The sequence below is a fragment of the Pinus tabuliformis genome, chromosome 4_1 (genome assembly GCF_031772625.1).
Source record: "Pinus tabuliformis cultivar Carrire ecotype Pingquan chromosome 4_1, CPIR1, whole genome shotgun sequence".
NCBI classification, from domain to species: domain Eukaryota; kingdom Viridiplantae; phylum Streptophyta; class Pinopsida; order Pinales; family Pinaceae; genus Pinus; species Pinus tabuliformis.
Window position 1 is genome coordinate 840,141,228 of NC_142303.1, and position 18,178 is coordinate 840,159,405.

General features: G+C 38.0%; 1 protein-coding gene and 1 non-coding gene across 4 annotated transcripts in view; both read right to left on the reverse strand.

Annotated features, from left to right (window-relative positions):
• Nucleotides 1–16,090, reverse strand: part of LOC149178831 (protein ARV 2-like) — a 434,005-nt gene extending 417,915 nt beyond the window's left edge. The window contains exons 1-3 of one of the 3 annotated variants that reach the window (XM_089420450.1): nucleotides 15,877–16,090; nucleotides 15,672–15,779; nucleotides 15,524–15,571 (exon numbers count right to left, since the gene is read on the reverse strand). In XM_089420450.1, coding sequence (XP_089276576.1) covers nucleotides 15,524–15,571; nucleotides 15,672–15,779; nucleotides 15,877–15,993 — 273 coding nt within the window. In that variant the 5' untranslated portion in view covers nucleotides 15,994–16,090. The remainder of the gene's footprint in view (nucleotides 1–15,523; nucleotides 15,572–15,671; nucleotides 15,780–15,876) is intronic. The other 2 variants (XM_089420452.1, XM_089420451.1) reach the window with 2 other exon arrangements.
• On the reverse strand, nucleotides 1,344–1,449 carry LOC149178832 (U6 spliceosomal RNA). The gene has a single exon (XR_016258957.1). It is a non-coding gene; the product is annotated as a U6 spliceosomal RNA (small nuclear RNA).
• Nucleotides 16,091–18,178: the final 2,088 nt, after the last annotated feature.

Genomic DNA, 18,178 nt, shown 5'->3' on the forward strand with positions numbered 1-18,178 from the left:
GCCCCCTCTCTCATCATGGCACCTTGAGGATGCTAGGTTTTGTAGCATCGGAGGTGTTCTAGTCTCGAGACTTTGGGGAGAGGCTAAAACACAGGAGTTCTCCAAAATCCAGAAATCGTTTCTGGAAACTCCACCTCGAAGTGTCTCAATTAGATTATTAACCAATTTTTAAATATTTCCTAAGTCTAAACTTAGGAAAACTAGTTAATTAATCATTATTAATTGAGAAAGATGAGAATTATCTAGAAACTCACATGGATCGACTAGGAAATAATCTCAGCCATTGATTAAGTTTTAATCTTGGTCGTTGGAGCCCCATGATGAGATTGTAAGAAGAAGTCGATGGGTAGATGGAGTAGCACACTTGTGACACTTTAGATCGATTTCCTTGGGCAATTCGATTTCTCTAGAGAGCAGCATCAGTTCCCGGAAGGGTTAGAGCCAGAGAAGAGAAGCAGAAACAAAGAGGGGCAAAGACAGTGAGTCTGGAGAAAGTTTTCCAGTTCCAGAGAGTCAGATGAGGAGGCCAAGATTTTCTCCAGGAGGTTGCACAGAGTCTCAAGAGGGTAATTCGATCCAGCTGAAGAGGAGCTCATTCTCAGTTCGAGAGGCCGGGAATATTTTCTAGAGTGCCAGAGAGATCGTTTCTCAGTCAACAACAAGGACAGCTAGATTGGCAGTTGATTTAGGCAAAACGTGTGAGGGATTGCGCTAGGGTGACACAGGGCTTGCGCAGAACTGGTTGGATGGCTAGCTTTCAGAGGTCAAACAGTGTCGGGATTGCTTGGAGAGAGGGTAATTTCTCTCAGAGAATTTTTGCTAATATTTCTCTTGGATAGATTCCCCAGTTTGGTGATATTTATTTTACTCGGAATTTCTCACTGTTGCTTAATAATAAAAACCCTCAGCTACTGCACTGATTTTCCCAAGTTGGGTTTTTCTGGGAACTTTAGTCCAGAATAATTGTGTCACAATTTTGTATGTGTGCGTCAATATTTTCAGTTTCCATTTTATCTTCCGCAGTATTTTTATTTTTGAAGATTGTAGTGTGATTAATTCATTGTTGTCGTAGCAATAAACTGCATAATTAATTTATCAGTTAGAAGAATTAATTCCAGTTGTCGCAATAGAATTTCAGCAGTGAAATTTTCACAGACTCAATGAGGCCCTCCAATGACCCTTCTACATCACGATTTCATCATTTCGACTCACCTTTTTTTCAGCTAAAGAAATTGTGTCTAGAGCAGCTCTTAGGCGTACATAGTCCTGCCTGGGATTGGACCACGAGACCAGTGGGACCAAACCTCCCCACCTAACCATTGGACCACAACCACGGCTTCAAAAAAAATTTGGACCATTTCTCGATTTGTGTGTGTTATCCTTGCGCGGGGGCCATGCTAATCTTCTCTGTATCGTTCCAATTTTATCGAATGTCTCCATCATTTTGACTCACTTATGGATGGCTTCTTTGTTAGTTTTTGTAGCATCTAAGGTGTTCTAATCTCGAGACTTTGTGGAGACGCTAAAACATAGGAGTTCTCCAAAACCTAGAAATCGTTTCTGGAAATTCCACCGAGAAATGTCTCAATCAGATTATTAACCAATTTTTAAATATTTCCTAAGTCTAAACTTAGGAAAACTGGTTAATTAATCAATATTAATTGAGAAAGGTGAGAATTATCTAGAAACTCACACAGATCGACTAGGAAATAATCTCAGCCATTGATTAAGATTTAATCTTGGTCGTTGGAGTTCCACAGTGAGATTATAAGAAGTCGTCGATGGGTAGATAGAGAAACACACTTGAGATGGATTTCCTTGGGCAAATCGACTTTTTAGAGAACAGCAACACTTGTCGGAAGAGTTTGAGCCAAAGAAGGGAAGCAGAGATAGTGAGTCTGGAGGAAGTTTTCTAGTTCCAAAGAGTAAGAAAGAGGAGGCTGAAATTTTCTCCAGGAGGTTGCGTAAAACCTCAAGAAAGCAATTTGATCCAGCTAAAGAGGAGCTCATTCTCAGCTCCAGAGGCCGAGAATATTTTCCAGAGTGTCGGAGAGAGAGTTTCTTAGTCAACAGCAAGCAGGACAGTTAGATTGGCAGTGGATTCAAGCAGAGCGTGTAAGGGGCTGTGCTAGGGTGATGCAGGGCCCGCGTAGAGCTAGTTGGACGGCTAGCTTTTCAAAGATATTCAGGTGCTGAGATTGCTCAAAGAGAGGGTAAATTCCCTCAACAAAATTTTTGCCAGTATTTCTCTTGGATAGATTTGCCAGTTTGGTGATATTTATTGTACTCAGAATTTCTCACTGTTGCTTAATAATAAAAACCCTCAAGTGCTACACTGGTTTTTCCAAGTTGGGTTATTCCAGGGACTTTTGTCCAAAAACAACGTTGTTATGTTCTTGTGTGTGTGTGCCAATATTTTCTCAATTTCCAATTTATCTTCCGCAGTGTTTTTATTTGTGAAGATTCGTTGTTGCTGTAGCAATAAACTGCATAATTAATTTATTAGTTAGAAGAATTAATTTCAGTTGCTGCAATAGAATTTCAATAGTGAAATTTTCACATTCTTCATCACTTTATTAGCTACTTGGTGGGCTTGTCACCAAGATTTGTATTTTGCACAGTATTTGATAATTGTTAGGGTCTAATTCGGCTAAATCAAATTAGTAGAGGATAATATAAATAGAGATGACTCTCATTTGTGAGAGATCATCATCATTACTTGGACTTCTCTTGTAATAAGAATTTCACACTTTTTCTTGGATGATATTGGAGACTTCTATTGATGCATTTTGATATCTTTGGAGGCTGAAATTTCGATCTTTCTTGGAGCTACTTGTTCTTCTATGGTTAGATATATCTCTTGTCTTCTTGCAAGTGCTATTTTGTTGAAGATTTTTCTTGGAATAATGTCTAATGTGTGGAATTGTTGCAACTAGCTAAATTTCTTGTGCCCTAATTTATTAAATATCACTGTGAAAGATGGTTTGGTTGTAAATTGCACATGTTACTCATTGAATGACAATAGATGAATGTTCCTAGTGGATGGGATTTTGCTCTTTTTTCCATGAAAAGTCATACATATTGGGTAGGTAATTATTGAAGAGTGGTTGCTAGGGCATTATTCTTTGATCTCAATGAAGACGAGTTTGGCGAATCTTTAATCATCATAGACTCCATAGCCCAAGAATTAGGCACTGATCCAAGCCAAATTGGTAGTCAACCTCTTTTTTCCTTATCTTTTCTCTTCTCCAAAAATTTTGGCCCCTTTTCCTAGACAGCCAGCTAGGGCACCCTACAGAATTATTTAGGGGATGAATTTATCGAATCAGCTTGGATAGAAAATTGCGTTGGTGTCTCCTCTAGAGAATCTCAAAGTTTGGTGGAATTCTCATGGTCAATTCTTCGGATATCTTATGCCCTAGGTGTGCCCTTGGAAGGAAGCCTAGATTGGTTTCTCCTTGGATTAGGTGGTCTACTTGAGGGTCTTATGAACGTAGTATCGGAGGAATAAATCTTACTAGAACCTTTCTTCTGTCTTACCTTGACCTAGTGAGCACCTTGGAGGAATTTCTTCCCACAAATATCCTAAACCCTAGGTCTTGCGTAAGCCTTAATTAGGTCTCTCAAGGATAGCGAAAGCACATTTGAAGTGATCAATTATCCTACAAAGTTGTTTGAGAAGTCATATATCATCTTCTAAGTCTTTACCTTTGTTGAGAAATCTAGGGCATTAGGATTAGGATATTTCTCTTTGATGATAACTGCTTGTGAATTCTTTTTACTTCTTTAGATTAGGTTCTTCTTTGACTTAGATTATTATAGTGTTATTTTTCATCAAACAACTACCAAACCATAAACAATAATGAGACAAAAGACATAAGATGTAGGCGATCAGCCAGGGCTAAAACCTCTCCAACTTGAGAGGAAAACCCAAACGAATTCTTCTTCTTATAGAAAGTTCAATTGACGAATACCAAGACCAAGACCCTTGACCTCTCAACCTCTTCAAGACCAAGTCACAAGACCCTTCTTCACTGCTTCTTCTTCTTGCCCAAGTCAACAATAGTCAATCTGACTTCTAGCACTAAAGATTTCGGCTACTCTAACATTTCGGCCTTCTACCACATCCTGCAATGCTCAGCATTACTGTACTTCTACAATTCGCACATGTGACCTTGATTTTGGGTAGTTTGGAGACCCTTTCCTTCTTCGCTTGACTTAGAGACTTCTTCTTGAGGTTTTGGCTAGCAAGAATGATAATTGGTGGCTTCCTTAATGGCTTCTCTAGGGACTATTATAACCCTACTGCAAAAACCCTAATTTTCTGCCACACGTGTGAAGAGAAATTACCCAAAACAGCGCTAAACCTTTTTGCTCCACTTGCCTTCCATTTTGCTAGTTATGAGATTGTTCTCCTTGTGATTCTCGCACTCCTCTTGCTTCAGATGCTTGAGAGAATTTTGCCTTAGGAGAGGCCAAGCTACCCTATATATAGTGGTTTGTTCATCAAAATAAGTCGACTTCTCCTTGTGACAAGGCCGACATGCCTTTTCTAGAATCATCCTTGGGCCAACTTCAAGGATAGCTTGTGACATGGTCTTGGAGGGTTAACAAATTTTCTTCTACAATGAATTACATGCCCAAATGGGTCTTCAATCCTTGACGTTGACTTTACTAGACTTTATGACATGATGACCAACCTAATAGCTCCCAATGGGAGCTTCAACTAAAAATAAAATTCCTTAATCATGAAACCCATGATTCAAGCATTGCAAAAAATATTTTATTTTCTTCTTTACATCAATTACATAAAATCATAATTACAAATGTCATTATGAAGACCGAACCTAGTTACATTTCTCAACACTCCCTCTTAACTAGGGAGATATTCATAATCCATACAAGGTACTTAGACATTCTCAATCTGAAGAATTCTCATAAGAAGAGTCGGATTGGCAACCCATCTGTATAGCATCATATCATCCAGCATTGTCACATAGCAAGGCCTTGACTAACAGCTCTATCTCTCCACAAGATCAGAGCATAATGCTGGCGAGACCAATGATTTATAGATACCCTCATCATTGTCTCTCTCGAAACATGCCCTACCCGAGTTCTCAAAGTGTGTTCCACTAGGACTATTCTTATCTTGGGTTCCCAGTCCTCAAAGAATATCAGTGCTCTACGACTACTCTTATCTTGGATGCCCTAACTTATCCTCAAAGAGTATCAAATGTCAGATGCAGGGTTACGGGGGAGCGCCCCCCATCACGATCCGGCTCCCAATTCACACTCCAGTCAAGAGCGACTCGAGAGAGCGCTCCCAACAAAAAAATTTCGCTCCCTGGTTTTTTCGGGAGCGGTTTTTCCAACCGAGGAGCGGTTGGGGAGCAATCACTACCGACCACTCCCCGGTTGGAAAAATCGCTCCCGGCCGACAGAAAGCGACGCCCACGCGGCCGAGTGGGAGGCAACATCGGCTTAGAGAGAGGGGGAAAGGGTGGGAAAAGGGAAGCGAGGGAAAATAAATAGAGCCTCTCCCCTCCCATTATTCACTTCATCCCATTGAGAGAGCAAGAGAGTTGGAGAGAGTTTGAAGCAAGGAGGGGAGCTTGGTGAGAGAGGAGCTTGGAGGAGTTTGAGGAGCTTACAAGGGGAGATTGGAGGCCAAAGAGGTAGGATCTACACTCTAATCTAGCATTTTTTTTATGTTCATTGCTAAATAAATAAATAAATAATTCTCTATTTCCCATTCCCATTCCCATTCCATTTTTTTGCAGATTCAAAACTTCAAATTTCAAACATCATGGTTATATGGCTTGGCATTTTCTTCTTCTTGGTTCCTTTTTTGGTTATTATGGTGTTGGAGAGTAGAAAAATGAGGGTTGAACATGAAGAAGAGGATGAAGAAGTGGGTTATAGTGGATTTGATGAAAACCCCGGAGAGTACCTTGGTGAGGACGAGGAGAGTGAACATGATTCAGCCCAAAAAACTAAACAAGACCAAACCCCATTGTGGAAATATGTTACTAGGCCTGAAGCAGGGAAAGGGGGTGGAACCACTAAATTTCACTGCCCCCATTGCAACAATAATTACACAGGTTCATACACGCGTGTCAGAAGGCACCTCTGTGGGAAAAGGCCATGTGATGGAGATAAACAAATAGGAATCAAAACTTGTGCAAGTGTGTCAGTGGAAAATAGGTCCAAATACATAAGAGAAGAGGAGGAAGCCCAATACAAATCTAAAAAATCAAAGGGTTTCTTTGAACCAAGCTCACAATCACATGCACAAAGAACTCCTTCAGCATCCTCCCATGGCAGTGGATATGGAGCCACAGGGTCACCAAACATCTCTTTAAGGCGTAGAACCATATCAAACTTCCTTGATGAAGGGTGTAGGAATGATGTGGGTTCAAAAGTTTACCAGTTTCTCTGTGCATGTGCAATACCATTCAATGTTCTTCGCTCACCTTATTGGCATGAAATGGTTTCTGCCATAAATGATGCCCCTAAAGGATACAAAAGCACTAGGTATGACAAGGCTAGAACCATTGGACTTGATCATGAAAAAGCAAAAATATCACATTCTTTGATTAGAATGACAAATTCTTGGACTGAGCATGGGGTGTCCATTATATCTGATGGATGGACAAATGTAAAAGGCAAGCCATTGATAAGTGTTCTTGTTGTGTCCGTTAGTGGTGCCATCTTTTTTTCAGCATATGATTACTCAAACAAGTTCAAGACCGGCATCAACATTGCAGAACCATTACTTTAAACAATTGAATGTATTGGGCCATACAATGTCATCCAAGTCATCACTGATAATGTTGCTAATTGTAAGGCTGCGGGAGCAATTATTGAGGATAAATACCCCAACATATTTTGGTCTGGGTGTTTGGTTCACACAATGAACCTTTTGATGCATGATATTATTAAGAACAAAAACCAACAATACAAATGGATTGGTGATTTGTACATGAGAGGCAAACAAATGATAAAATTTATTACAAATCATAGCAATACCCATGGGCTTTTCCGCAATCACTCAACATTGGAGTTGTTGAAGACTGCGAAGACTAGATTTGATATTTATTGCCTCACCTTTAGGCGCCTTTTGAAGGTAAGAAAGTCATTGGCTAGCATGGTATCAAGTCTACACTGGTAGGTATTAAAGGAAAGGGCTACAAATGCAGCTGACAAGCAAGGTTTTGAACAGGTGGAGGAGATCGCTCTTGATGGTCAGTTTTGGGCACATGTGAGGCAAGTATTGGAATTCACCAAGCCCATTTATCACATGATTCATTTTGCAGATACAGATAAACCAGTGGTTGGCGAGGTGTATGAGCAGATAGATACCATGTTGGGGCAAATAAAAGATATTGTTCAGAAAGATGATCCCAACTTGTATACACTGATTCACAATTGTGTGTGTACATGGTGGAATAAACTTAATGTTCCACTACATGCCTTAGCGTATATCCTTATGCCAAAATACTACTCTCCAACTTGGTTGGGCCAACCTACACCTGGGGGTGGGGTTAGGGTCAAACCCCATACAGATCCAGAGGTATCTACAGGATATATGGAAGCATTAGACAAGTTGGTACCTGACAGGGAGGAGTGTGCTAATCTGCGTCTTGAATTAGGCAGATACTTCAGTTGCATTAGTTTGTTTGGTTCTTTGCATGCAATGGAAGATAGAGACAAATTTGATGCTCTCACATGGTGGGAAGCATATGGCGGCATAGGACTTTTGCCAAAATTGGCAAAAAAAGTTCTCTCACGGGTTGTAAATACTTCTTTTGCAGAGAGGTGTTAGAGCACCTACAGCTTCATACATAATGTGAGAAGAAACAGACTCAATGAAAACCAGGCAGAAAGCTTGGTTTATGTGCACTACAACTTGAGGTTATTGAGTCATTATTGTGATCGGGCTTATGAGGATCCAACATATAAAATTTGGGACAACCACCCAGAGGACGTTAATTTGGAGGATGGCACTATACATCTTGAAGAACGAGAAGCAAAAGTTATGAGAGATGAAGATGAAGCAACAACCATGCCACCCCCACCATCCAGTAGCAGTGCTCGAGTTCAAGTCTTGTTCCTTTGTTGTTGCCACCTCCATGTACATCCACACGTGGAGGGCATTTGCCTTCTGGTTCTAGTCGTGTGACTGTGCGGGAGGAGACTCCTAGAAGACCACCATGCCTGCTCAGAAATTAGACATTATTCGTGGTGGCAAGAGGAAGATGTAGATGATAGATTTACTTGTCTTTTCTAATTTCTAGTAGTTTTTATAAGTGTTGACTCTTTCATATTTATTATGATATTTTTTGTAAACAATATATGACAATTTAAGTTTGAAGTTGGAAATTATAACTCATTGGTAATGAATTATGAATATGATGCTTCGTGAAAGTTGAAAGTTGTTTCATTTCATGTTAGATATTCTTTGTTGTAATGGTTACACTTAGCTTACAGGTACAACTTTGGTGATCAATGATGGTAAATGTTATATATTGAATTTTGAAAGCTTGAAACTTTAAGATTGATGAATCATGAGACTCAATATGATGTATGTTACTAACTTGTGGACGTGGTTTATGAAGATTATAGCTTCTAGTGATTGTTGTTATATGGTTATGTTTTTTATGTTTTTTATATCTAATTCCTCATTCTACATGCTTTTGTTGACATATATGCATCAAAATATAAAAATATATATATTATATAAATATATATATATATATATATATAGTATATAAAAAACACTACCGGAACTGCTCCCAAACCGGGAGCTTCTAAAAATGTCACTCCCACTCCCGCTCCCAAGTAACCTTGGTCAGATGTTTACCCAATCCTCCATTTTGTCTTCCCAAGTGACGACAAGAATGATGTGTCTATCTCTCCCTCTCAACTTAGGGAGGTCATATCCATTCCACTAAAGGAATGTACCCAAACTCCCTCTTAACTAGGGACTTGACCAAGCTCCCTCTTGACCAGGGACTTGCTTTCAGCAGGTCTTCAGGTGGAGATCATGGGACAATCAGTTGCTTGTAGAACTCCTTCCTTTGATGTCATGAATTTCTTCTTTGTCATAAAGTCTACATCTTTTGGGACTTCTTCGTAGGGCATAGACCATCCATCACTTTCATCCATGAGTCAGTCATGTCATTATTCCTTTCATTGGAAAGTGATCCATTAGTCCATATCTGGTCTTCCTTCATGCCATGTTGCCTTCTTCATGCCATGTTTCCTTAAGGATCTTTCATCCTACTACATGGGCATCAGTTGTGGAAGACATCCACAATTCTTCCCTTAGCAACCCTGCATAAGCCCATCCAAATATTATTCAAAAATAAGAAATGAACATTAAATCAAAATTACCTTTGTGATGGTCTTTCATCATGACATCTTCCTGTGAGCATCAACATCCTGCAAATTGACATATCTCCAAAAGATATATGTTGTCAAGGGTCTTTTTCAAACTTCATCAGGGTCTTCATATCTTTCATGGAGATATCATAGTCAAATCTTTTAGTCCTTGGATGTTGATTGCCTCTTCCATAGTTGCATATTTCATGATCTCTTCCTTTCTTTCTTCACAAATTTCTTTTTCAAGAACTTCCAATCAGAGTTCCTCCAATTTAGTCAACCACCTCATATTTCATATGACATATTATGTTGATTTCATCTAGTCACTGTGTGATCCATGCCTTCCTGCATCCTTTTAAAAGAGTAGATCCTATCTTTTGATCATGCTCTCAAGATAGAGCATTTATCCATGTTACTTGCAACCGTATGACATGACTCTAAAATATAAGCATACATACCTCAATGTCCTTTTAGGTCATCTAGACTTCCTTCAGCAGCTTCCTTGATTGAAAAGATCTTCAATTCTTTGATATGCTTCACTTCTTTTGACATCATACCATCCTTCCATGAATTCCTACAAGTTGGAATTCTTGATGAAACACTTGCTTCCTTTTGATTGGTGAACCTTCCGATGAAGATTCCAATAGAGGATCTTGAGTATCCTCATCCAGCAGATGTTTCCTTTTAACTGATGTATGATGAGTTTTGTACTAGATGACTTTTTCTTTTTCCATAAGTACCACTTATGCTTCTAATGAGGTTACCAAGAGCTATATCCTTCCATAGGTGACTGCCATAGACTTCTATTTCAGCTATCTTTCATGCTTCTCTATGATGATGTCACGAGCTCTTGCTTTTAATGCTTCTATGATGCCATGATGCATCCTATCATTCTTTCTTAGTGACTCATGATAGTCATATCTTACAACAAAAAACCTAAAGACAAAAACTTGAAAAGAACTAGGTGAGGAAGACTATCTCAGTCATAGTAGAGATATTTTACTTCCTCTTTCTTAGATTTCTTATTTTCAGCTTCATCCACTTCTTTAGTGATATGGACTTATTCTCCTCCCCTTCTGTTATTGTCCTTCTTGAGCTTAGGACAATCTATCTTACAATGCCCATATTCTTGACATCCATAGCATTGAATCTTAGCCATGTTCTTCTTCTTTTTCTGAGGACCAAATTTTCCAAACTTTCCCTTTCTTTTTGTCATTGTAGCATAAGCTTGATTTTGCTCACTTGATCCTACATCAGTTTTTGCCTTCAGCCTGGTTTCTTCAATCTCGCATAGTGACCATAGATCCTTGAATGGAGTAGCTTGTTTCTTCCCATAAATGCTTGAAGTAAAGTTACCCCATTCTTCTGGTAGTGCATTTAGTACTACGGTGGTCATTTCTTTGTCAGACATTATCTCTCCTAGGTCTTGAAGTTGATCCCTTATTTCAGATATCCTCATAAAGTATGAGGCTATCCCTTCTTCCTTTGATATTCTTAGCTCGTATAGTTCTTGCCTTAATGAGATAACTTATCTCCTGCAGTGTTTATTGAAAGCAACTCTACCAGTTTGTCATATATTTCTTTTGAAGTTTCGAGTTTTGATACATATGGAATGAGGGGATCCTTGATGGATTCTATGAGAATCCTTTGAGCCCTTACTTCCCCTTTCATAAATGTTGCAAGTGCTTGAGCATCTTCTTTTGGAGGTTTGGTAATGGAACCCTTAACATGTTCCATGACCTCATTCTCAATGAGATTCAGATCTATCATTTTCTTCCATGCAAGAAAGTTTGAAGCCCCAACCAATTTGTTGCTTTCCTTGCAAAAAGACATTTTGACAGATTCAGATGTAGACATAAATATACTTACTTGTGAAGATGCTTCTTCCACTTGTTGCTTTCTTGAATTTGATGATGATATAGATAATAGAAAACTTCTCCTTGATGAAGATAGTTCTCTTCAAGAGTGATCCTTGACTCCACAGAGAGGGAGATCACTTTAGATCCTTTGATGGTGATGTCCTTGTTGATGATGATTGATGATGACTTCTTGATGATGTCTTGATGCTTCTTGGATGATCTTCTTCAAGGATAAGGATTTTCTTTTGAGATGAAATCCTTATTTCAATGAGAGGGAGATTGCCTTAGAACTTTTGATGATGATGACAACGTCCTTGATCTTGCTTCTCTTGGATGAGTAGTCTTCAAGTTACTTTGATTTGTAGATCTCTTCAACTTGAGTAGGGTCTTTGTGGTCTTTAGATGATGACTTGAGGATCCCAAGACTTCTTCTGGTGTAGACTTCTTCTTTAATCTAGGGTTTTGACACTTCTTTGTAGATCTTGACTTCAAGATGATCTTCTATATTTGCTTTGATGCCCTCCTCGAGATTTGGTCCTTGAATGCTTGAGTGTCCCTTGATGAGATGCCCTTTCCTTGATTTTGTCACCTTAGCTCTGATACCATGTTGAGAAATCTAGGGCATTAGGATTAGGAGATTTCTCTTTGATGATAACTGCTTGTGAATGCTTTTTACTTCTTTAGATTAGGTTCTTCTTTGACTTAGATTATTATAGTGTTCTTTTTCATCAAATAGCTACCAAACCATAAACAATAATGAGACAAGAGACACAAGATGTAGGTGATCAGCCAGGGCCAAAACCTCTCCAACTTGAGAGGAAAACCCAAACAAATTATTCTTCTTATAGAAACTTCAATTGACGAATACTAAGACCAAGACCCTTGACCTATCAACCTCTCCAAGACTAAGTCACAAGACCCTTCTTCACTGCTTCTTCTTGCCCAAGTCAACAATAGTCAATCTAACTTCTAGCACTAAAAATTTCGGCTACTCTGACATTTCAACTTTCTACCACAATCCTGCAATTCTCGGCCTTATTGTACTTCTGCAATTCGCACGTGTGAGCTTGATTTGGAGTAGTTTGGAGACCCTTTCCTTCTTCACTTGACTTGGAGACTTCTTCTTGAGGCTTCGGCTGGCAAGAATGATGATTGGTGGCTTCCTTAATGGCTTCTCTAGCGATTGTTATAACCCTACTGCAGAAACCCTAATTTTATGCCACATGTGTGAAGAGGAATTACCCAAAACAGTGCTAAACCTTTTCGCTCTTCTTGCCTTCCATTTTGTTGGTTATGAGACTGTTCTCCTTGTGATTCTCGCACTCCTCTTACTTGATGCTTGACCGAATTCAATCTTAGGTGAGGCCGACCTACCCTATATATAGTGGTTTGTTCATCAAAATAAGCTGACTTCTCCTTGTGACAAGGCCAACATGCCTTTTTTAGAATCATCCTTAGGCCGACTTCAAGGATAGCTTGTGACATGATCTTGGAGGGTTAACAAATTTGCTTTTACAATGAATTACATGCCCAAATGGGTCTTTCAATCCTTGACATTGACTTTACTAGACTTTATGACATGATAACCAACCTAATAGCTCACAATGGGAGCTTCAACTAAAAATAAAACTCCTTGATCATGAAACCCATGATTCAAGCATTACAAAAATAATTTTATTTTCTTCTTTACATCAATTACATAAAATCATAATTACAAATATCATTATGAAAACCGAACCTAGTTTCATTTTTCAACAACCTTAGGTAATCTCATCATCATTGAAGATCCCAAACCCTAAGTCTAGATTTTCATCCTAGGTCTTTCTCGGAGAACCTTTAGAAACATTGAGCCCTTGATTGAATCTCTCCTTGAATGGGCCTTTGGAATCACTTCATATCATGTTATTGACACCATCATTATAAGTGATTTCTTTCATATCCAGACTCCTCCCATCGGTGGAAGTCCGTAAAGAGCAGGGGACACTGACTAAGGTGATAGTGGTTCTTTGTCCCATTGTTGTCATTTGGTCTAGTAGTTGTCCCATAGGTTCCCCTCCTAGGAAACCTGCTAGATTGCATGGCAACAGTCCACCCTCAGACAACTGCCTCAAGTGGCACCCTCCTAACAAACTACCACAGCATGAAGCCTGCATGAGACTAATTGCATAAAATATCATATTCAGAACCAAATAATTCAATATCAAGAAGAGAGTAATTAACTCGTGATTCACCTTGAGAACAAAATTCTAGGGGGCCTTGGGTGTCATCTCTAATCTCCAGATTAGTCATAGCATCTAACAAAATAAGGACAGTTTCAGGCAATGGAGAACACATAATGGCCCCCAATGCATTATGAACGTAAGATTGTGGCTTGACAGGCTAGCGAAGGCGATTCAATAAGGCAAGACTTGGAAATAACTCAAAAAAGGGTACTGAAAGATTGCAATCCTTCAGACCATGGCTTCAAACCCTAGCTCCTTCATTCAATTCATCACTATTTAGACTCAACAGATTGACAAAAGGCAACAATGTTTGGAGTAACTTTGCCTTTCCCCTTTAACATGCTGAAAACAAATGTACAAAATCTGCTTGACTACAATTGACTTGACTCGTAACATTATGTGACCAACTTAGCTCAACATATCAATTACATTGCCTTCCAACCTCAACATTTTTGACTAGTGTCTAAACACTCAACTCCAGAGATTACAACTCAAAAAATCTAGTCGTGCAGGGCTCTTCAACTCATCACAACAGTATATCTCAATTAATTGATTACTCTCTTACAAACATTACAATTATCCAACTTCAGACCCTAAAAATTTTGACAAAATCATGACTCCACATATTTCAATTTCATTGAAACATGGCTACCAAGGAAGTAGTGCATGTATTTACCCATTTGCATCTAATAAATGGAACCTGGATTCCAGTATTTCATTGTCGCTGAGTAAGAATGTTTGACTGTGTTAAGTTTGTGATTTCTTCCCTATGTTAGCCAGAAACCAGATGCAAATCTGGCCAACATATGCAATACAATTGGCACAATTGACTTCATATGTTTGCTTCTCAAGTGCCAATCCAGGGCTGATGATTCTCATTAGCTTCTGGAATTTTAAGACACAGTAATAAAACAAAAACATGAGACAAATTTTCAGTCAAATATGAATCATGTCCACGTTAAGATGGAGTGATAGAGAAAGAACCGTGTTTTCACATGAGGCTGTTGATGCAACGACGGAGTTTTCAAATGGGACCAACTGATGGTCATGTAGCATCTATGTTTTAACATAGGGCTAGCACACAGCACGGGATGTCTTATACAATTTAAACATGTCAGAGTGGAGGGATTCGACAAAAGCATAAAAGGATTTATAGTTAATGCAAAATACTGCATTAACCAGTTTTCCTGTAAAGTAATAGGTTATAGTTGTGCCTTCTCGTACATCTTTGTCTAGAATGTATGCCTCATTACAAGTGTTGAAAAGGTTTTCCAGTGAGACAGTATAAAAACAAAAATTCCAATTCAAAGAGTTTCCCTGCATAATCCATCTAGTAAATAAGATATTTGGTAATAAGAAAGATTCCGGCCAGAGAATTCAAGTTACAAACAACCATAAAATGTATTGCTAAAGAGAAAACCCTTCACATCCATAACAGGGCCTCTCTTGAACCAATTAACTATACAAACAGCCTACATATTTCTAGTTATTAATATTCTGGCATTCATCAATTCATTGATGTATCACATCCTATTCATAACATAGTGATTCCCAAGATTAGTTCAGATGATAAAAAGCAAATTTGTTTCCACTAGATTGACGAAGGTTACATCTGGCATCTCAACTGACTTGCAAGATTTCGAGTTCAGCCGATGTCAATGCAGGTCAATAGCAAACACTCGGGAAGATGAAAGTGAACATGTCATAAGGAACCTCCTAAACCTGCACCTACGAGGCTGGTCCAAGTAATACAGACAAAGTGCTGTGACCGAGTCAGCAAAGGTTTCACTGTTAGGGGTGCCCTTACTGAACGATACATAAATGGAATTTCAATAATGTAAGAAGTGGTTATAAAACGATTGAACAATTGCTCATAGTAAGCATCTGTGTGCCCCTGTGGCAGTGATTGGAAGTTCATTTAACAAAGGAAAAAGTTCAAATAAAAACAGTATTCAAGAAATTGGGCGTTCATTACCAGTAAGACAAAAAATTTAAATTAACAAGAGAAGATCGTGAGTTTTGAAGTTTCTATAAAGAAAATGGCAGAATTATCCATACCATCATCTCGCACTCAATGTACTCATCTGCGACTGCCTTGCATTTAGCCTGCACAGTGCGAACATTTGTGCAGAGACGTAACTAAATCTAGACATGTACTCATATTTAGTGTGTCTCCAGATTGAATAAATATTTTGTGTTTACTCACACATTTGGTAAGACGGATATTTCCAGGCGAATATTGGATGTAAAGGGCAATCACCGGTGACCCACAATTTACACAATGCAGACCCATGATCAGATCTTCCCAACAGTCCTGTGAAAAGCCAACCCCCTTACCAGACTCACAACTTCGGTCCCATATGCAAAGTCAAAACAATATTTAAGCGTTAGAATATTCATGTAACCCCCACCTCGTGTGACCAGGCGGATGCTGAGAGTAGCTTTCGTTGGCAGTAGCTGCAGAAGGGGACTATGAATGTGGAATTCAATCCACCATGGAAGTAAGTTTTTCCGGGCTCATTCCTCATGATACCACCTTCCTAAGCCATTTCCATTTAGGGGCGCTTTCTTGTGATGCCTTGTGTATCTTCCTTTATGCGCCCCTGAATATTTAGTTCGGTAATGGTTGAAGAGATTATTAAAACTCTTTGGGGAATTTAGTGAATATTTAACTTTGGCAAAGTAATAACGATGTGAGAGGTTATTAAATATTCTCAGAATTAGTAAATATTTGATTCTTAAATAGGTTAGCAATTGTAATAAAGAGTGAGTGTTTTATAAACTTTTCAGAACTTTAACAATCCATACAACCTTCTTAAGCCACGCCCATTTAGAGTGCTTTCTCGTGATGCCTTTTTAAAAACCTGCATCTCTTTCTTTTTTCTTTTTTTTTCTTCTTTTCTTTTGTTTTTTTTTTTTCTCAAAAGGTGGAAAAACCTATCAAACTCAGTTTTGTCAAACCAACAGTCTGCATCTCTTAACATAGAGGTTATTATAATTTTTGGAAATTTTCTTAAATATTTTTAACTTTGGAGTATGTTATTATTTTTAAATTAATGGTTTAAGATGTCATTAAATATTTTAATTCCTAGGTAAGTTATTTTTTAAGGGGAGTTAGTGTTTGGTGAGTTTTTTTATATTTTTAATAAATTCAATTTTAATTGGTAAATTAAAAATAATGTATAGAATTATATTAGGTTTAAAGGTAATTTCAATGTGAACTCTTTGTTTCTTTTTAATTAGCTAAAGTAACTTAATTCAAGCCTAAATTACTTATAAATCTAAACTCAACCAAATTTGATGTCATACATAATAATGAGGAAAAACCTTATATAAAAGTATGCTTAATTCTCTCTTTTTTTCCTAAAAAAAAAAGATATTAAATAGGTAACAAATTACATATGTGAATGTCTATTACGTTATGTTAGCTTATAACCTTATATCCACAAAAACAAAGAACCCACTTTTATTAAAAATTAATACTTCAAAAATCAAGGGTGTGGTGATTTTTTTAAAAAAGAGGAAAAAACAAAGCTATATCATCATGTACAGAATCTATCAAAAAATATGCATGCATAATAAGTTCAATGAGAAAAATATGCATGCATGATAAGTTCAATGAGCATTTGGAATAATTGCTAGACTATTGTTGTCCATAAGTACATAACTAATAAAAGCCCAAATGAATTGTCCATAAAAAATCCATAGATTGGCTCGAGTAAATCTTGGAGCCAATTTGTGTGAAGATATTCAAAGGGGCCTTTAAGAGCATTTTAGAATATTTTCTATGTTCCTTTGCCCATTTCCACTATAGCCTTCGAGATTCAGTCAGCCTCATGGTTTTGCTCCCTGTAAACATGGGTGAATGTGACGTGAGAAAAAGGCGGCAAATCATTTAATGCCCTAAAACAAGGGAAAAAAAAGTGTACTTATACAAATTATACAACACTATCATCCAATTTATTGTTAGAAGAGAGTCACTATAAACATGTATGTTTGTAATTCCTTTTTCCCTTGCAATCAAGAGCAATAATTTTAAGGCCATCAATTCATTATGTTGTCTATGGTGAGCCTCAAACCTACAAAAAAAGAGACCATGGAAACAACAGAGAGATGCATAATACCATTTTCCCCTCCTAGAGATGTATTTCCTTGTGCAACTCCATTGAAATGTGACCAAGGGAAGTTTGCTTGAATTATGCAATATGGTCTTGGATTTATTGGCAAAGTGGAAAGAGATTGAGGGAATGCAAACATAATTGCTAGGCTTTGAATAACACATCATGAGATTGATGGCACAATATCTTCGAGCTAAAAACGATTATGAGTGAGCCAAATATCCCAAGTGAGGGAGGGATTTTATATCCTTTGTAAAAGGATTAGATAGCTAATGTTTGAGGGATGTGTCTATGATTCTCATTTCCATAGGCAAACCATTTCGATATATCTTTGAAATTCTATCATTGCATATTTTGTGGATAAGCATTCCATAAAGATATGTATATCTTTTTTAGAGTTCAAATTACAGGTTACACCTTCATTGACCAATAAATTTCTTATGTTGTAGTATGTCCTAAGTAGGGGCTTTATTGTTTATTAGAAGCCACATGAAGAGCTTTGCTTTTGCTAGACATTTGAGTTTCTATAGCTCTTTTACGCACCAAAGGGAGGAAACTTTGTCATTTTCCTACGCTGAAGCAATGTAATTGTTCT